Source organism: Crocodylus siamensis, chromosome 2 (genome assembly GCF_052110815.1).
Source record: "Crocodylus siamensis isolate JL-2025a chromosome 2, ASM5211081v1, whole genome shotgun sequence".
NCBI classification, from domain to species: domain Eukaryota; kingdom Metazoa; phylum Chordata; order Crocodylia; family Crocodylidae; genus Crocodylus; species Crocodylus siamensis.
The window spans coordinates 223,830,777-223,846,934 of NC_143396.1; the positions used below are offsets into that span (position 1 = coordinate 223,830,777).

The 16,158-nt window shown below is 44.0% G+C and overlaps 1 protein-coding gene across 2 annotated transcripts in view; it reads left to right on the forward strand.

Annotated features, from left to right (window-relative positions):
• The window catches only part of RAD51B (RAD51 paralog B), a 665,539-nt gene that overhangs the window by 314,779 nt on the left and 334,602 nt on the right, over nt 1–16,158 (forward strand). For both annotated transcript variants that reach the window (XM_090033201.1, XM_090033202.1), the window contains exon 11: nt 3,937–4,033. In XM_090033201.1, the coding sequence (XP_089889327.1) occupies nt 3,937–4,033 (97 nt within the window). The remainder of the gene's footprint in view (nt 1–3,936; nt 4,034–16,158) is intronic.

Genomic DNA, 16,158 nt, shown 5'->3' on the forward strand with positions numbered 1-16,158 from the left:
TAATCTGGCAGGTCTAGGTACAGTTACACTGTTGTAATTTCTCTGTTTTCTCTCCATTTTGAGCTTGGAGGGTCTGTTTTCTTTGAAGGAGAGGGTTATGAAAAATAGTTCTTTTAGTTTAGTTTTAAATAACCCTTATATACAGTAGCTTTTCTCTGAAATACGTTACATAAACAAAATACATGATGGCACAGTATAAAGTTTATCTTGGCACAAATTTGAGATGACTGCATTGCTCACGGGTACTTTTGACACTTGTGAGTAATGTGGTCATTGCAAACTTGTGCCAATAAAAACTTCATACTGCACCAGCTTGCATATATACTGTATGTATAGTAAATATTTATTTAATCTAAGGTATTACAAATAATCGTGGCAGTTTCCCTTTCAAACTGTGTAATGTTAATCTGAAGCCCATTCTTTCCCTCTGTTGATATCAGCCTCTCTTTACTTTTGAATGCTCTTCTATCAGGCATGTATGCCTTGGGTAGCTATCTTTTATAGTTTGAATACAGGTTTGCCCTGTTGGAGTCACAGAACTCCAGTTCACAGGTCTGTAACTCTTATCCAGTAAAAAAAATAAAGGTATTAAAGAAGTAGGTCTTTGAGCAAGGTCTATACCTAGGTCTTTATGGTGGCAGTGACAGCGGTCTATCGTACTGTAACCTGATAATCTGCAAACTGAGCTTTCCCTTTTATAATAAACTTTTATTGGTAGCTCTAGGGACCAGTCCTGCATGTGCATGCGTACATGTGTGCGTGCACACATACACACCTCCCTCCCCCGCGACTTGGATGAATCAGACACATGCAGACCCCTAGATGAATACCCCCATTGAAGAAGATCCTTAGCCTCCTCTTCACCATTCTGCTTTATGCCTTTCTGGTGGTACAAAGCAGCCATCTGGGATTTCTCTCACTGTAAGGAGCCAGCTCTATGTTAGCCTACCACTCAGCACTTGGCAAGGTGAGCATGTCAGTGTTGGGACCTCGGTGCTATTGCACTCTCATGCTCAGCTGCCAGAATAGTGACATTGGAGCTATGATTGCAGGATACAACTTAGAAGATCCGTTAAGCTGTCTTTGTGCCTTTCTCCAGGTGCAGCTGAAATGTGGTAACTTCAGTGGTAATGTCTACTGAATAGACTTATTTTCATGTGCGTGCATTAGAAGTTTTGGACCTTCAGTGATTGTTGATGATGCTCAATTATGGTGCCAGGCAGTACGTTACTGAGATGCATTCTACTCAATCCATATGTGGTACCTCTTGAAGTGAAAGTTGTGTAGCTGCCTCATTGCAGTGCTGCTTACATGCCAATAAGTTCTACCTCTCAGCACTAAGGTGGTTGTTACATTGCCTCTGATGTGAAAGGCAGCATGTGCAAGCCTAGCAAAATATGTCTTAGTACAGTGCTGCCTGGCATCATAAGTGAGCAGTATAAATATACTCTAAGACATATGACTATAGCTTTATTTTTAATGTCCAAGGGTGGAAGCCAATACTTGGCATTTTGGAGACTTATACTTTCATACAACATGTGATTAAGCTATAATTGAGCCACACTTGCCTACTTACTCTGGTGAGTTGGTGGCATTTGTACTAGTTGATGCTTTCTATCTCTGAATAGGAAAAAAAAACCCCTTTGATGTTTGGAGGTATAAGGAGTGGCTAATGGTTCATCCCCTTAATGGAAGAAATAAATATTTGTATAGCATTAGATATATCCTAAGTTTTTGTTGTTATCAGAGCCTCTTGAATCTGCAGAATATGACCACAAAAAGCTCATGAGATCTGGCCATCTTATGAGATTTGCAGTGCTGCTTGCTTTGGTCACTGGAAAAGTCCTGTCATAACTAGGGCCTGGTTTAAATTGTGGACCCAGCTTGCTGATGTGATGACCCAACCATGGTGGGGGCTACCGTTTTTGGATCCAGATCATGACACTCCCTCCTCTCCCCCACCCCCCCCTTGGCTGAGGGGGCAGGTTTAGGCCCAGGTTTAATTGTAGCAGTAGAGGCCTTGCTCCCAAGGCCTCTGATTGCTGCTGAAAGGCCCATGCCCCCTTGCCATGCTGGAAGAAGCAGTAACAGCAGTAGCTAGCTGGGGAAAGCATTTGCCAGCCAGCAGCAAAAGCCTAGCTGCCCAGGAGAGAGGGAAGGGGTCACAAAAGGGACAGGGGAAGGAGAGAGCTTGGGGATAGGTAGGGCAGTGGTCTCCAAAAATTTTTGATCACGCACCCCTATCAATAAAAAATTTTTGAGTACGCACCCGCAATATATGTATATTTATATAAATATAAATAGAAGTTCTAATATTTTCTTCCTGCACCCCAATGGATTGTCTTGTGCACCCCACTTTGACGTAGGGGAAGGGTTGTTTGCTCCTCTGGGTGGGAAAACAGGGGCATGGGGGCTTGGGGCTGCATAGAGTTTGCCTTGGCAGACAGCCCTGACACTGGATAGGGAAGGGGCTCTTTGCTTCTCCAGGCAGGAAAACTGAGGCACCAGGGGTTGGGGGCAGGGAGAGAGAACACATGTGAGGGAACAAATAGTCCCTCCCTTACCTGGTGCCAGGGCTATCTGTCAAGGCAACCCCCAAGTGCCCCCCAATCTTCCTCACCCCAGTTTTCCTGCCCAGAAGAGCCAACAGTACCTCCTCTACCCATCTCCAAGCTCTCTCCTCCCCCTGTTCCTTTTGCAACCTCTTCCCCCTCCCCTAGGCTGCTAGGCTCTTGCAGCTGGCTGGGAAATACCTTCCCAGCCTGCAAGAGCCATCTTTTTGAACCAAAATGCCATGACATAGCTGCTTGCTGGGGAACTCCCCAGCCAGTTACTATATCATGGCATTTTGTTGCAAATGGCATTTTTCGTAAAAGTCACTTAATTTCATGTTTTTCATGAAAAATGCGAAGTCGTGATGTAAACCAGGCCCTAACCATAACAGTAAATCTTGTGATTCTCAATTTTAGCACTTCTGCTACTTGTTTCAGTCAGAACAAGAGAGTGCAGAACCCACAGCTAAATACTTTAGGTGAATGAATTATCCATGTGTCTTTACAATTCTAAAATAATACGTTTGTTTCAAGACTTTTAAATTTTGATTGAAATGGATCTCATAGTCCTCTGCAAATAGATGTATAAGGATAGTTCATATAATATCACTTGCCTAGTTAGTTCCTGTCTTTTCTAAAATGTGTGTGGAAAGATTCTCCTAAAAAACTACAATTCTTTACAGCCCTATCTACTCTCTCTCATATCTTCACAGCAGGATGCCTCATCTGTATAGGGCTAATAATGTATTGTTTCATGAAGAATCAGGAGCTGATGTGAGGATGAGAAACTTTTAAAACATACGTTGGGGACAGAGAATATGGATGATTTATTTCTGTCCACAAATAATGCTTAGGAGACAAACTGACCTGTGTACCTGTCCTTTCATAAGTAAGGCAACTTCTGTTGCATGGGTGCTTCGCACACTGGCTTATCTACCAGATTCTCTCCCTTGCTTTAAATGAACTTTTTAAGTGAAGCCATAACTATATAGACAAGTGTGGTTTCCTTCAGTTTGGGAAGACTGCTGCATGCTATACTGAAGTGCCATATGAAAACCAGACCTCTCTTTAAAGCATGTTCAATTGAGTACCCAAAAAAGAGGTTCCCCACAGTTCCTTACAGATATGTATGTTGTGTAGTATTTAGCTGCAACTATCTCTGAAAGGCAGTACTCCATTTGTTCTGTTTTTTATAATATGCCTTTGACAAGTTATTGCAGGTTGTGCCAAATTTTCCAGGAGAGGTGAACTTGCTGAAGGTTGTGGGGGGTTGGAGGGGAGGCTGTGATCTGTCTGCATACGTCCCAGTCCTCGTGTAAGCTGCTATCTGCCTTCCTGTAGCTATAATAATTCATTTTTCTCCCTTCTCCCTATCTATTTACAGGTTATCTTGACTAATCAGATTACCACACGGTTGAGCAATGGCCTTGCTATCCAGGCAGACCTGGTGTCTCCAGCTGATGACTTGTCCCTGTCTGAAGGTAAGAGATCCCTTCTATCACAGCTGAAACTTGATACTGACACATATGCCCACAATCACTGTAGTCTTCTGGTAATATTCAGGCGCACATGGAAATGAGGCTAACAGAGAGTGCAGCCAGGCTTGAAACATTTTAATATTTCTTTGTAACTTTAAGGGATAAAATATTAACTAAAAGATGGTGTTTACTAGGGGTTAGGAAGGAGTTTTCAACCCATGTTCAGTGTTTTCCTTAGCATTGGATAGGTATCCCACATGCATTAGAGGAGCTGTTTTTCCCTTTTCTTCTGAAACCAATGCTAGATGAAAGATACAGAGACTATGAGTTTGATCAGATAGGATAAATCCTATGTTCCTGTTCATTTACTCTCATTATTGTCAGTTCCAAAGAGAAACAGTTTGCCTCAAATGAAAAAGAACAAACATTCATTTGTCCTGCATTTATGCTATTGATATTTCAGGTACAATAACTTTCAACTGAACCCTAAGACGTACAAATCGTATTGTATAATAATTTCCTCCTTTATATTTATTCATTCCTTTCTGTTTTAGTCTCAGATAATGTATTTTGCATAGAAATGATAAGCAAAAATTGTCCCTTTTATTGCAGTAATGAAATATTTAACTTTTAACTTCCTTCCATGAGAGGAAAGAGTACCTTTGAATAAAAATTCATACTATCACTAGCTCATACACTAACCAAAGAATTGCAAAGAATCACTGGACACAGTACTCTTAGCTGCAGGTAACTATGGAGAAATTCCCTATTTCGAGTTGACACTCATGCCTGAGCCTCGTTGTGCTTTGGCAAGTAATGTTTTCCCATACTTGTGTCCCCAGAATTGTATGGATGTCCTCTAGTCAAATGTCATGATTGTTTTCTGCCTTTTTTCCCCCTGAGTTCTTGCGTATTTCTGCTGGGTCTGATAGGTCTCTTGCTGGGCCTGTTTCCACTGATGCTTGGGAGCCACGGCCAGGCTGTTTGACCTGTGCAAAAGGCAACATGGAATGTTAAAGCAGTACTATACCCCATCCCATCAGACATGGGATTCAAGATACTCTACCAAATGGCATTACAGAGTACAATAAATCATCCCAGTGTGATGTGACCTAACATTGCTTTGCCATTTTTACATCATGGTGTTTAATGGAAGCTTGGTAAAATGAGATTGATTTGTGGCTCATGTTGGCTTAATTCACTGATGAAGTAGCTCTAAAGCTTTATTTGTTCAAGTGTCATGATCTGCTTCCGTCAGGAAGTGTCTAGTGTAGTTTGTAAACTAGTACAGTAAGAGTCACCACCATCTCCTGTCCTTCTGTCTTCTGACTGCTGTATCATGGGATCATACAAACTGTATCATTAAATGCCAAAGATGCTTGTAACTGCATTTCTTTGTCGATTTTAACACTCTTCTGTAACAGCTCCCTGCTGGCCAGGGTTTAGAGTGGGGTGGAGAGGAGCAAAACTAGCCCATATAGAGAGAGTACTGGGAGTACACACTGAAAAATACAACCCTCGGTAAAACGAGATTATGGTTTAGGTTAACAATGTAGGGAAAACAAATCCAAAAAAATTTGCTGAAATATGTCTCTTTACTTAGATAATGTATTGAAATTGGCCAAAACCTCATTAAGGATTCAGGCAAACATCGTCATCAGCTACGGAATCACTTCAACACTACCATTAATGATCCAGGCAGGCCAGAATGATGGAATTCTAAAACCAGGCACTGCAAGATAGCATGAGATTAAATTTTTGTAGTGATTATGTAGTCCATTTATGCCTACAACTGTTGTGGATGTTAATTCAGGAGTGTCTACTCTGCAGTGCTGTTGTTTTAAACCTTTACTCTTGAGTGCCCTGAATAAGGTGGGATTATTTGCCTGTGTGTATGTGACTGTTTTTTTTAATTAAGTGAATTCATGATGGTGAAATGTGCCAAGGTGACAGCTATGGAAAATAAAAGCCTCTATTTAGGCTGAGAACTAGAACAAAACAGGCAATATCTGTGTGAACTTCTCTTACAGATTCCCTCACTAATATCCCTCAGTTCTCGTCTGTAGGTGAGAGAGGGAGTTTAGTAGGGCTGTGCGTAATACCATTGTTTTGTTTTGACATCCATTTCGCCATCTCAAAGGGATAGTGTTCCATTTCGTTTCGAAACACTGTCCCATTTCATTTAATTGAAACTGTTTGGCTGTTTCAATGCGTTTCGATGTTTCACCCATAGGCTATAATGGGGAATCATGAAAATGCCTAAAACCATAGTTTCTTGCCCAATTCAGATGAAAAGTGCAGGGATGGTAGCCCCTTCTGAGGGCATGAAGCCTACCAAGTTTCAAGGAGATAGGTGCAGAGGTTTCTCAGAAACTCACCTCATACTGCAAAAAAGCAAAATGGGTGACACTTGCTGGCAGTGGCGGCCTCCTGTTATCCATCCGGCCTGGTGACAGGAGGCAGGGGAGAGCCAGAGCTGTGCTCAGTGGGGCTGCAGAGCCCCACAGAGCTCAGCCCAGCGGTGGGAGGCAGAATGCAGCCCTGGTTCTGCCTGCCTCATGCCACTGGGCTGCACTTCATGGGGCTCCGCAGCCCCATGGAGCTCAGCCTGGCAGCATGAGGCAGAGTGCAGCCCTGACTACCTGCCTTCAGGGCCTTCACTTCACCTCCAGCCTTCAGGCTGAGCTCTGTGGGGCTTGTATCCCCATGGAACACAGCCTGGTGGCAGGAGGTGGGAAGAGCCAGGGCTGTGCTCCACCTCCCATCGCTGGGCTGAGCTCCATGGGGCTTCAGAGCCACACAGAGTGGAGCCCTGGCTCTCCCCTGCCTCCAGCCACGGGGCTGCTTCAAAACTCAAAATGTTTTGAAACTTTTGAAAAGTTTTGAGTGCCCTCATTTCATTTTGAAGCTTTTTGTTTCATTTTAATTTTGCTGTTTTGAGCTCGAAACGCATCAAAACAGCTTTGAAACGAAACACTTGGTGAAATTTCACACGGCCATAGAGTTTAGGCTGATTCAGCGCGGTGCCTCTGCTGCTGTTAACATTGAGAGGTCCAACTATGATGACAAATTTTGGATATTGATTAATCAAGAATTGGACTGAGAGCCACCTTCCTTCCCACCCTTCTTCTCCCAACCACCACTTATATCAACTTGGCAACTAGAAATAGCAGTAATGTGGAATCTGGTGACTAGCCCAAGATCACCCACTTCCCATGGCAGAGCCAGGAGTGGGGCCCAGATCTCATGACTATCTGGCAGCCAGAGTTCTTAACACAAAATCACTCTTCCTTTTCACTCATCACCATCTTAAGCTGAATTTGAACCAGTGACCTACATGTGAAAAGATCCATAATGGAGGTATTTATTCTGCAAGCAATCCACACTTGCTGGTTTGTATATTTCTAATATATTATTTTACCCATGCCTTCAATCAGTCCTGTCACTATAAGCTGTTTTCTGTGAGGATAATCTTTTAGACAAAAAACTAAATATGAACCTGCTGTTAGAAAGAAACAAAATGTTACAGTGGCTTATTCTTTGATTCTGGCTGTGCACTAGAGGAGAATGTGTTGGGTCATATGTTGGAACAGGCAAGAGACCAAGGAAGCTGTTCATTTGATGTGTGACAATGGCTAATTTTATGAACAAGCTGAAATGACATTATCAAGCTGTTTTAGGCTCAAATTTTGTCCTCCTGTGAAATAATAAGCTCATGTAGGATGACTTCCTGATTAGAAATATATTGTATTTTTTGTGAGGACACAAAAGGCTTTCTAAAAACAGAACTGACACAATAAAATCCAGCTGCCTCTGTGGCAGTTTTATAACTGTTGACCCTTATACGCTGTTTGTGAATAGTGCTCATAGCAATTTGTTACAATTCACATGTTCCTATGGCAGCACAGATAAAGGAGGAAACAAAAAGTGAACACTTTGGGCAGAATCCTGTTTTACTTTACATTCCCAAATGTCAGTTTTCCAGCAGCTTCACTGCCATTTTTGGCATTTACATGCAATTTGTCATCTTATTCCATGTGCAGTATAGCCACATAAGTGTTCTAAGTCATGAAATTGTACCTGCCAAAAAACTCCGTAACAGGGATGGAGAGGAAGAAGAAGAGGAGGGGGTCCCATGCATGTGTTCGTCCAATAGTCTAGCAGTTAGGGCATTTATTCAGGAATTTCTAGTGCTCCTTCCCCAGAGTAGGTTTGAATTTGCATCTCTCTGTCTTCCTGGTGATCTAATTGCCACACCATGGGTTAGACATTATCCAGTCTCTTTTCTAAGGCTTGGGCAGCCAAGAGCTGGATGTACATGGGGTCCAGGAGAAAAGAATAAGCTTGTAGGTGTGAGGCTCAGTGAGAGAGCTGGTGCTCTGGAAGGCAAGGGGGTCCTGGGATCTAGATTGGATTCTTTTTCCCAGTAGGACAAAAAATTCATCATTGTTCTCCTGCCCTCCAAACTGTTGGAGCACTAGGCTGGGAAGTCAGAGAGATAGAGCAGTTATGCAATTGTAAACTACAATTTGGATGCATAAAGTGAAATAGGATTCTTCCCTTTGCTTGCTATGAAACAATTTGAAGCAGGAAATAGGACATTGAAGTCAATGGCTGTAATTAAAGGCCCTGTCCTTGTACAGTTGCTACCCTAAGCAGTTGTCAGTTTGGATCTTTAAAAGTTGAATAACACTGAATGATATTTTAATGTAACCGTAGAGAGCTTTGGGGCTGAATTCTTGTTAGTGTAAGTGCCGTGAGGCAGTGAAACTACAGGAGGGCTGAATTTGGTTCTTAGGAAGAAGCTGAAATGGGTAAAAGGAATGTGACCCAGATCCTGAGCTCTTTTAAGTCTGCTTTACACTACAGTAGAGACTCAAAGAAAACATAGTTGGCTTCACTGGCCAGGAAGATATTCCTTTGCATAGCGGAAACCTCAAGGCTAGGGACAGACATTACACATAAACTGGTTTAAGTGATCAGAAACTTGTTTAAACCTGTAACAGAACATAAGTTCTGAGCCGGGGTCCGCCTGGTGCTCCCCCTCTCACTGCTGCAGAGGCGGTCCAGGGGTGCAGCGAAACACCAGCTGGCATGGCCCCCGAGGCAGAGAGGGCAAGGAGGCGGTTATTCCCCTCCCTACCCCACTGCCTCTGGGAGACCACAGCAGGTTCTGCCCGCCCCAGTCATCATTGTCTCCATTTGCTCCATGCCTAGTGCAAGCAAGTGGGATAAACTTTGTCCTGCCCCTTCGGCCAGACACCAGAGAGAGGGGCCAATAACCCCTCTCCCTGCCCCCTCACCCAAGTGGCCCTGTTGGCTGGCCTCTGGCCAGGCCCCTGACCCTGCCGCTGGCATGGTGAGGGGGCAGGGCCCTGACAGGAGCTGCAGCCTCTGTCCTGGTGTCCAGGGAGCACAAGCCTCTTTCTGGTGGGGGGGGGTGTGCATGAATGGGGGTCAGCGTTGCCGCAGACTCCATGGGGCAGTGGCACTGAGGCTCAGAGGGGGCCATCTGCCGCACTGGGAAGAGGCTTACGCTCCCTGGACTCCAGGACAGAGGCTGCAGTCTCCGTTAGGGCCCTGTCCCCTCGCTGCTCCAGCAGCAGGGTCAGGGGCCCAGCCAGAGGCTGGGTGGCAGGGCCACTTGGGTGAGGGGGCAGGGAGGAGGGTTATTCTCCTTTCCCTCCAGCATCTAGCAGAGGGGACATGAGGGTGTTTATCCCACTGCTTGCCCCATGCACAGAGCGAGCAGGGGCAGCCACAGTCGAGGCAGGCAGTCTCCACTGTGGTCCCCTGGAAGCAGTGGGGTACAGAGGGAAATAACCCCCCTTCCTGTGTCTCCCCCTCAGGGGCCTTGCCAGCCAGCAGCGAGGGAGCAGTACCAGGCAGACCCTGGCTTGGGTTTGAGCAGGTGGAACAAGGAGGGGGGAATTAAACTCCCTCCCCGGCCGGTTCACTTTTAGCTACTGCCGGGGCTCCATGCCCCCCCAGCACAGTTTCCCTGCAGCCGAGGACTGTGCTCTAGTGCCCCCCAGTTCCTGGCCTGAGTGCATGTGCCTGCATTTCCTCAGTCCAAAGGGAATGTCTGTACAGTTGCAAACTGATTCAGTCTAGGCATGGTAGACTAACCTCCAAAGATTGAATCAATTCAGCCTCTGGCATTTTGAATGTCTGTCCCTAGCCCAGGTGATATATAGACAGCATAGTAGGCCTTACCTTCCCGAAACTTGATTTTGAGGAAAATATGTATTCATACTTATAAACTATTTATTTTTAACATTACCTTTGTGGAGTTTGGTTAGTATTAGCCCTGCACTGGGGAGATGAGTACTTTGATCAAGTAGTTTGGTCAAAGTCACACTTGAAGTCTATGGCAGAAACAGGCATTGAACTCAGTCACTAGAATTTCAGTTCAGTGCCTTCATCACAAGGCCTTGCTTACAAGTCATGTAGAGCTGCTATAGCAGTCCAGGAAATACACAAGAAGGAGAGTTGGTTAGGTAATATCTTCTTTTTTAACACCAACTATACAATTGGGAAAGATTGGACATTTGAGGCACAAAGTGCTGTTCCTTAGGTTTGGGGGAAAAGAAGATAGAACCTAAGCTAAATACCAGGCAGAACTATTACTTTGGTTTAACCTCTGTTATGTAAATGAAAATAATCACCTATGGCAATTTTTTTTTCTAATTTTGACTGCAAGTCTAACCTAAACTATTTTAAACATATGACAGGTTTTTTTTCTATCTTACCACTCAGCCTTAGTGGAAGACATGTTTAGCCGAATAGTCAAGACATGGAGCTAGATGCAGTGGAAGGCTATGCAAGTAGCCACTTATGAGGGTAGTTACAATTAAAAATAGGCCTATCATCTATAAGAGTGAAGCCACATGGGAAAAATCAAACCAGTCCTGCTGAAGTTCAGGGAGATGCGTTTGTGCGAGCAAGAAGCACTCCCCTACCCATCCAAAGGTTCTATGATATTAATATATCTGCCAGCTACAGGTCCAGATCCTGCCCTTGCTGAGATCAAAGACCATCTCGTTCTTGGAAAAAGGTCATGAGCTCATTTCTGCATAAAAGGACAGAGCCTTGCCCTCTCTGGCATGTGTCAAGGCACAAGGCAACAGAAAGAACTGTCTCAGTCTTTAATCTCAGTGGACCAACTATTGCTTTTTGTGCTTGTTTGAGAAACTTTGAGGTATTTTTTATTTGACTAGGTTTGTAAGTTTGTGCTAACTGTGGAGATGCTGTTAACTTTTCTGCCACTTCAGTTCTCTTTAATGTCAGCTCAGATTGCTTGAACAATGCATCTTAATGCATAAGTATAACACTGGGCTCAACCTGACCTTTTAATCTTGCTTGTCATTGGTATCTTGAGTTTCTTCAGAGCATGAAGCAAAAGGGTTCTTCCAATATGTGGGGATCAAAGGAAGGAACGTACCACATAGCCCTTCGTCCATCAACCCGCTTTTGCCTTTGGTCTAGAACACTAATGTTCAATGCTGGTGGGGGCTGGATGAACGTCTTGGGGCCAGTCCACAGGCCTGATTGCGCCCCAGGAGCCAGGATCAGCCCCATGCTGCCTGTTGGAGTGCCATTCACCTTGCTTAGCCCTGCGCTGCCTCCTATAACCCCATGCCACTTTGCAGGATTCTCTGTGCCTCCCGCAGCCCTGTGCCACCTCCTGGGGCTCAGTACCACCTCCCACAGCCCTCTGCTGTCTCCTGGGGCTCTGTGCCACCTCCTGCAGCCCTGCACCAGCTCCCGGGACTCCACATGCCTCCCTGAGCTCCATGCTGTCTTCCTCAGCTCTGCACCACCTCCTGGGGCCCCAAGTGGCAGGATCAGGGCCCACATCAACTCCATCTGGACTCTGTGCACCCAGGTTGGGCCCTTGGCATGCCTGACTATCAGGGCTCCCCACAGGTCTGGAAATTTGGTAGAGGGGAGAAGCAATTACTCAGTCAGGAGAGGTGATCTGGATGCTTTTCTATTGATTCATTCAGATTAGATGAGACACTTGGCTTCTCTGTGCCCCAGTTTCCCTATTTTTAAAATGGGGATAATGCTTCTACTTCAGGATTAATTTATTTTCCTCTGGCACTTTAATAGACTCCTTAAAAAAAGAAATAGAGACTGAGTTGCCTGTTGGAAAGAGGACAGTAGAGCAGATGCTGTAATGAACCACACCCCAGTTCTGCTACTGAGTAGAGAAAGGAAATCAAGTAGGGGAAAAAAAAATCATGAAAAGTGCCCAAATTTCAGAACTATAATCAGACATTTACTTTAAATGTCTTAAAGCTAGGTACTCTTTTATTAGAAACAGACTATGTATTAATCTCTTTGAGAGCACATACACATCCATCTTGTAAGGATTGTGAGCTGATGAAGAGAGTCAATTAAGCAAGCTTCTAAAACTGTTACAATCCTTCTTGCAGTTTTACAAGCGGTGCAGAACCATGCCTGTCCCAGTGAAATGCTTCAGCATGTTATAAATTGAAAAACATTACAAAGGAATCATAACATTTTGACATACACTAGGTCATTCCTTTTAGTGTTACAGCTGCAAGCTCCTTAAAGCCTTTTACAGCCTGGTTTGCGCAAGTTGTATTTGACAGCAGAGATGTTTTGTCTCAGCCTCTTGTGAAACCCTGAGGATAAGTCAGATTATTATCCAGTTTTACTGTGATCCTTTTTTTAAACAGGGCAGTTCATAAGTGAATAATCTACCTTTTGAATCCACTAGAATTGGCTTTCTGAGATCTAAATGTTTGGGGATAAAATCCAACCTGTGTGTGGTTATCATTACTAATTATTCTATATTAACACCATTCTGTTTCATTTAATGACTGGATATTTCATTTCTGTTCTGTAAAGTTAAAGATACTTTGGCTATATTCCCCCTTAAATAGATCTCTCGTGTAATGTTGGTGAGACTTGCACATGCAGATTTTTTAGAAGAAAACAGAAGTCTAATAGTAGGAAGCTTCTGCAGTCACAGGACATCTTTACACGTTTGACAAGTAATTACAGCATGTCAGAGCAGACTCAATTAATCAAGTCTGCTGGAGAGAGGTAATTACTGCACTCTAGCAGACTCCAGCACCATATGCATCAGGATCCCCACTGAAAAATGGCAGCAGGGGCACTTTAACGAAAGCTTGTTAAATGAGCTTTAGTTAAGGTATCCCTGCCCCCATTTTTCAGCATGGGGACGCTGATACACATGACACTCCGGAGCCACTCTAATTAAAGGGCCCCCCACCCCTTCCAGAGCACCTGTATAAACACCCACAGTGTTGGGGAGGTGAACTTGGAATGGTTCTTTAATAACTGTCTGATGTGTCTACAGAGGAGGAAAGATTCCCTCCACCTAAAATTATGTTTTATTTGTGTAAGCATATTCCTCCTTGATTTCAGCAAGAGTGTCTGAATCTGGCTGCATCCGCTGGCAATGTCTTGCTGGTATGAGGGGACTTATGATAAGGCAGCACTGATTTCTCTCTTACACTACTGTCAGGTGGTTTGGTTATGATTCTGGCTCAGTCCCCAATAGCCTCTCCCCTGTCAGTGTAACAAAGAGTCTAGTAAGTCAGGAGTCCTGTACCCCCTCCAAGGCTCAGCAGTTTTCAGGCCCTTGGGATTTGAATTTCTGGACTCCGCAGTTTTAGTAATCCCTCCTTTGGGACTGGTAGGGGGACCTAGGCAAACCCACTCCTCTGGGTTCCAGCTCAGGAATCCAGTGTGAAACACTTGAAGTCGATTTTTTCCAATACTCTTCTACCTCACTTTTCTGGTAGGTGATTTCTCTTCTTTATGTCCTGTGGTCCTCTTTGGTCCTCTACCAGCACAGTTCTTGGAAACCTGTTGCTGAAGGAGCCCTTTCCAGTCTCTTGTCCGCTTCTTCTCTGAGGGCCTCGTTACATGGTAATTTTAGGTTGCTTCTGGAGCTATTAACCCATGAATTGACTCATGTTAATACCTTCTAAGTGACTTAAACACTTGTTTTTCAGTTTAAAGTTATGCCACGCCAGGGCAAGATTAGCTCTAGTCCACTTAATTTTGCTCCTGTTCCATTCATGTTGTGGCGACTTCCCACAGCTATTTTGTCTAAGTTAAAGTCCTCCAGTATCCCAGGATGCAGTGGCTCCTTCTGAGTCAGAGTGAGTGGGGACACTGGGGCATAGTGGGGTTGGGCACATCAGGCTGAGTGAGTGCTGCAGTTCCAGAGTGCCCAGCTGCCATGATGCCTTCCACTGCCACTCAGACTGGCTCTGCTTCTGCCTGGCAGAGCAAACTGGTCCAAGCAGCAGTGGGAGGCCTGCTCCCCTACCACACTTGGACCAGCTCACTCTGCCCTGTGAGAGTAGAGCTGGTCTGAGCGGTGGCAGGAGACACTGCGGCCACTGGGTGCTCCAGGGCGGTGGCGCTTGCTCTGCCCAGCAGGAGCAGTGACTTGCTGGTTCTGCCCCTGTTCACCAAGCCTCTAGTGGCAAGTCACAGCTGTGCAGGTGAAGGATAGAAGTGGTTTTTACCTTAAGATGCGACTGCTCCACTAAGCTGATCAACATTTGAGCAGTTTTCAGCATAAGGTGTAGTAAGGCCCAGAGTTGCCTTCTCTGACCAGCAGCCTTCTCTTTTCAGCTATCGGGGGTCTGCAAGTTAGTTCCAAGATGAGGAGGCAATTCATATTCCTATTACCCCTTTAGCAGTTGGGATATTATAGGGTGTAACATCCCAGGACAGGCAGGTAGCAGTGGGGAGAGACATTATTGATTTCATAAATTGAAGGGATGAATGGGCTAAATAAAAATAATAGTGTTCCATGTGTGCACTGAAAGGAAAAGAGACAGCATTAATCTTTAGTGGGTACTCCATACTTGCTGTAAGGGGTTGAGTCCCCTTAGAGTAGGTAAGTGGACTACTCTGAGGAAAAAATGGAGGAAAAGAATTATTAAATGTTCAGAGTGAATTAGAAATATGCGCTTATCCTTGCAGGGATCCTGGACCAAAGTGAATTAATCAAAATGATAAGATGATCTTGCCTGCATAATGTGGGGAGTGAGATCCTATTTTGGTTCTGGTTTTACAGACTTTGGTCCTTTTCAGCCAATGGGAAAAGGTGGCATCTGGCACATATGCAAAATGTAATGGCTTTTAAATAGATGGATGAATCTCTTAGTGAAATAGTTTTAAAAGTTTATATGAGTATAGTGCAGCTTCAGTTTGAACGATATGTTCTAAGTTATGAAAGCATTATACTTTATGGAAGGATAGAAAAATAACAGGAGAAGTCAAAGGCCTGTGTATATTAGGTTTAAAAGAATCCCCAGGAACCAGCATGCTAAAATACTTTTCCTGCCCAATTCTGCTGTTTTTTGTGATTTCACTCTGAAGACTTAACATATCTTTTTATCATGAGTAAACAGTTTATAATCCAAAGAAAAAATTAAGTGTTTTGGAAAACACTCATCTACATAACTAAAAAAATTTAAACTAACTCAGTTTATTCATAGCCAAACCATGTTTAAATTGAATTTAGAAGCTGTGTTTAGTATAGATTGGAATTTAGACCTTCATCTCCACCATAAAAAGAACTCTTAAGAAACCAGGTCACTTAATGATAGTTTGTCTCCTACTTCTCTGTTAGCATATTTCAGTTTTGCTTAGATGGAAAAGACTGGTCCTGATCATACTAAAGCCTTGGAGTTTGCAAGACTGTGGCAGAGACCAGAATGCAATTCAAACATTGTTTAGGTCTATTGATGCTGCAGGCCTCTACTGTGCTTTAAATATGTCAGGGCATTGTGATGTGGCATCCTGACCTTCAACATGATACTTCCTGTGGGAAGATGGAACCTGAGGCCAAGATACATTTACTAAACTCTACTTGCCCCCTTCCACACAGATCACCTAAATTATGTTTAAGACTGGTTCAGGTAACATTGTTCCCAAATCTGTATAAACAAAGGCTAAGGAAAATAAAAGTAAAATTGAGGAGTCATGTTTCTCTAGTATCCAGTCCTGTGTTTAGTGGAGTTTTAGAGTACCCACAACTGAACTCTCTTCATGTGGAGAGTAGAGATGTTTGGAATATATGTGGATGGGAAAAGCATTCCTGTAAA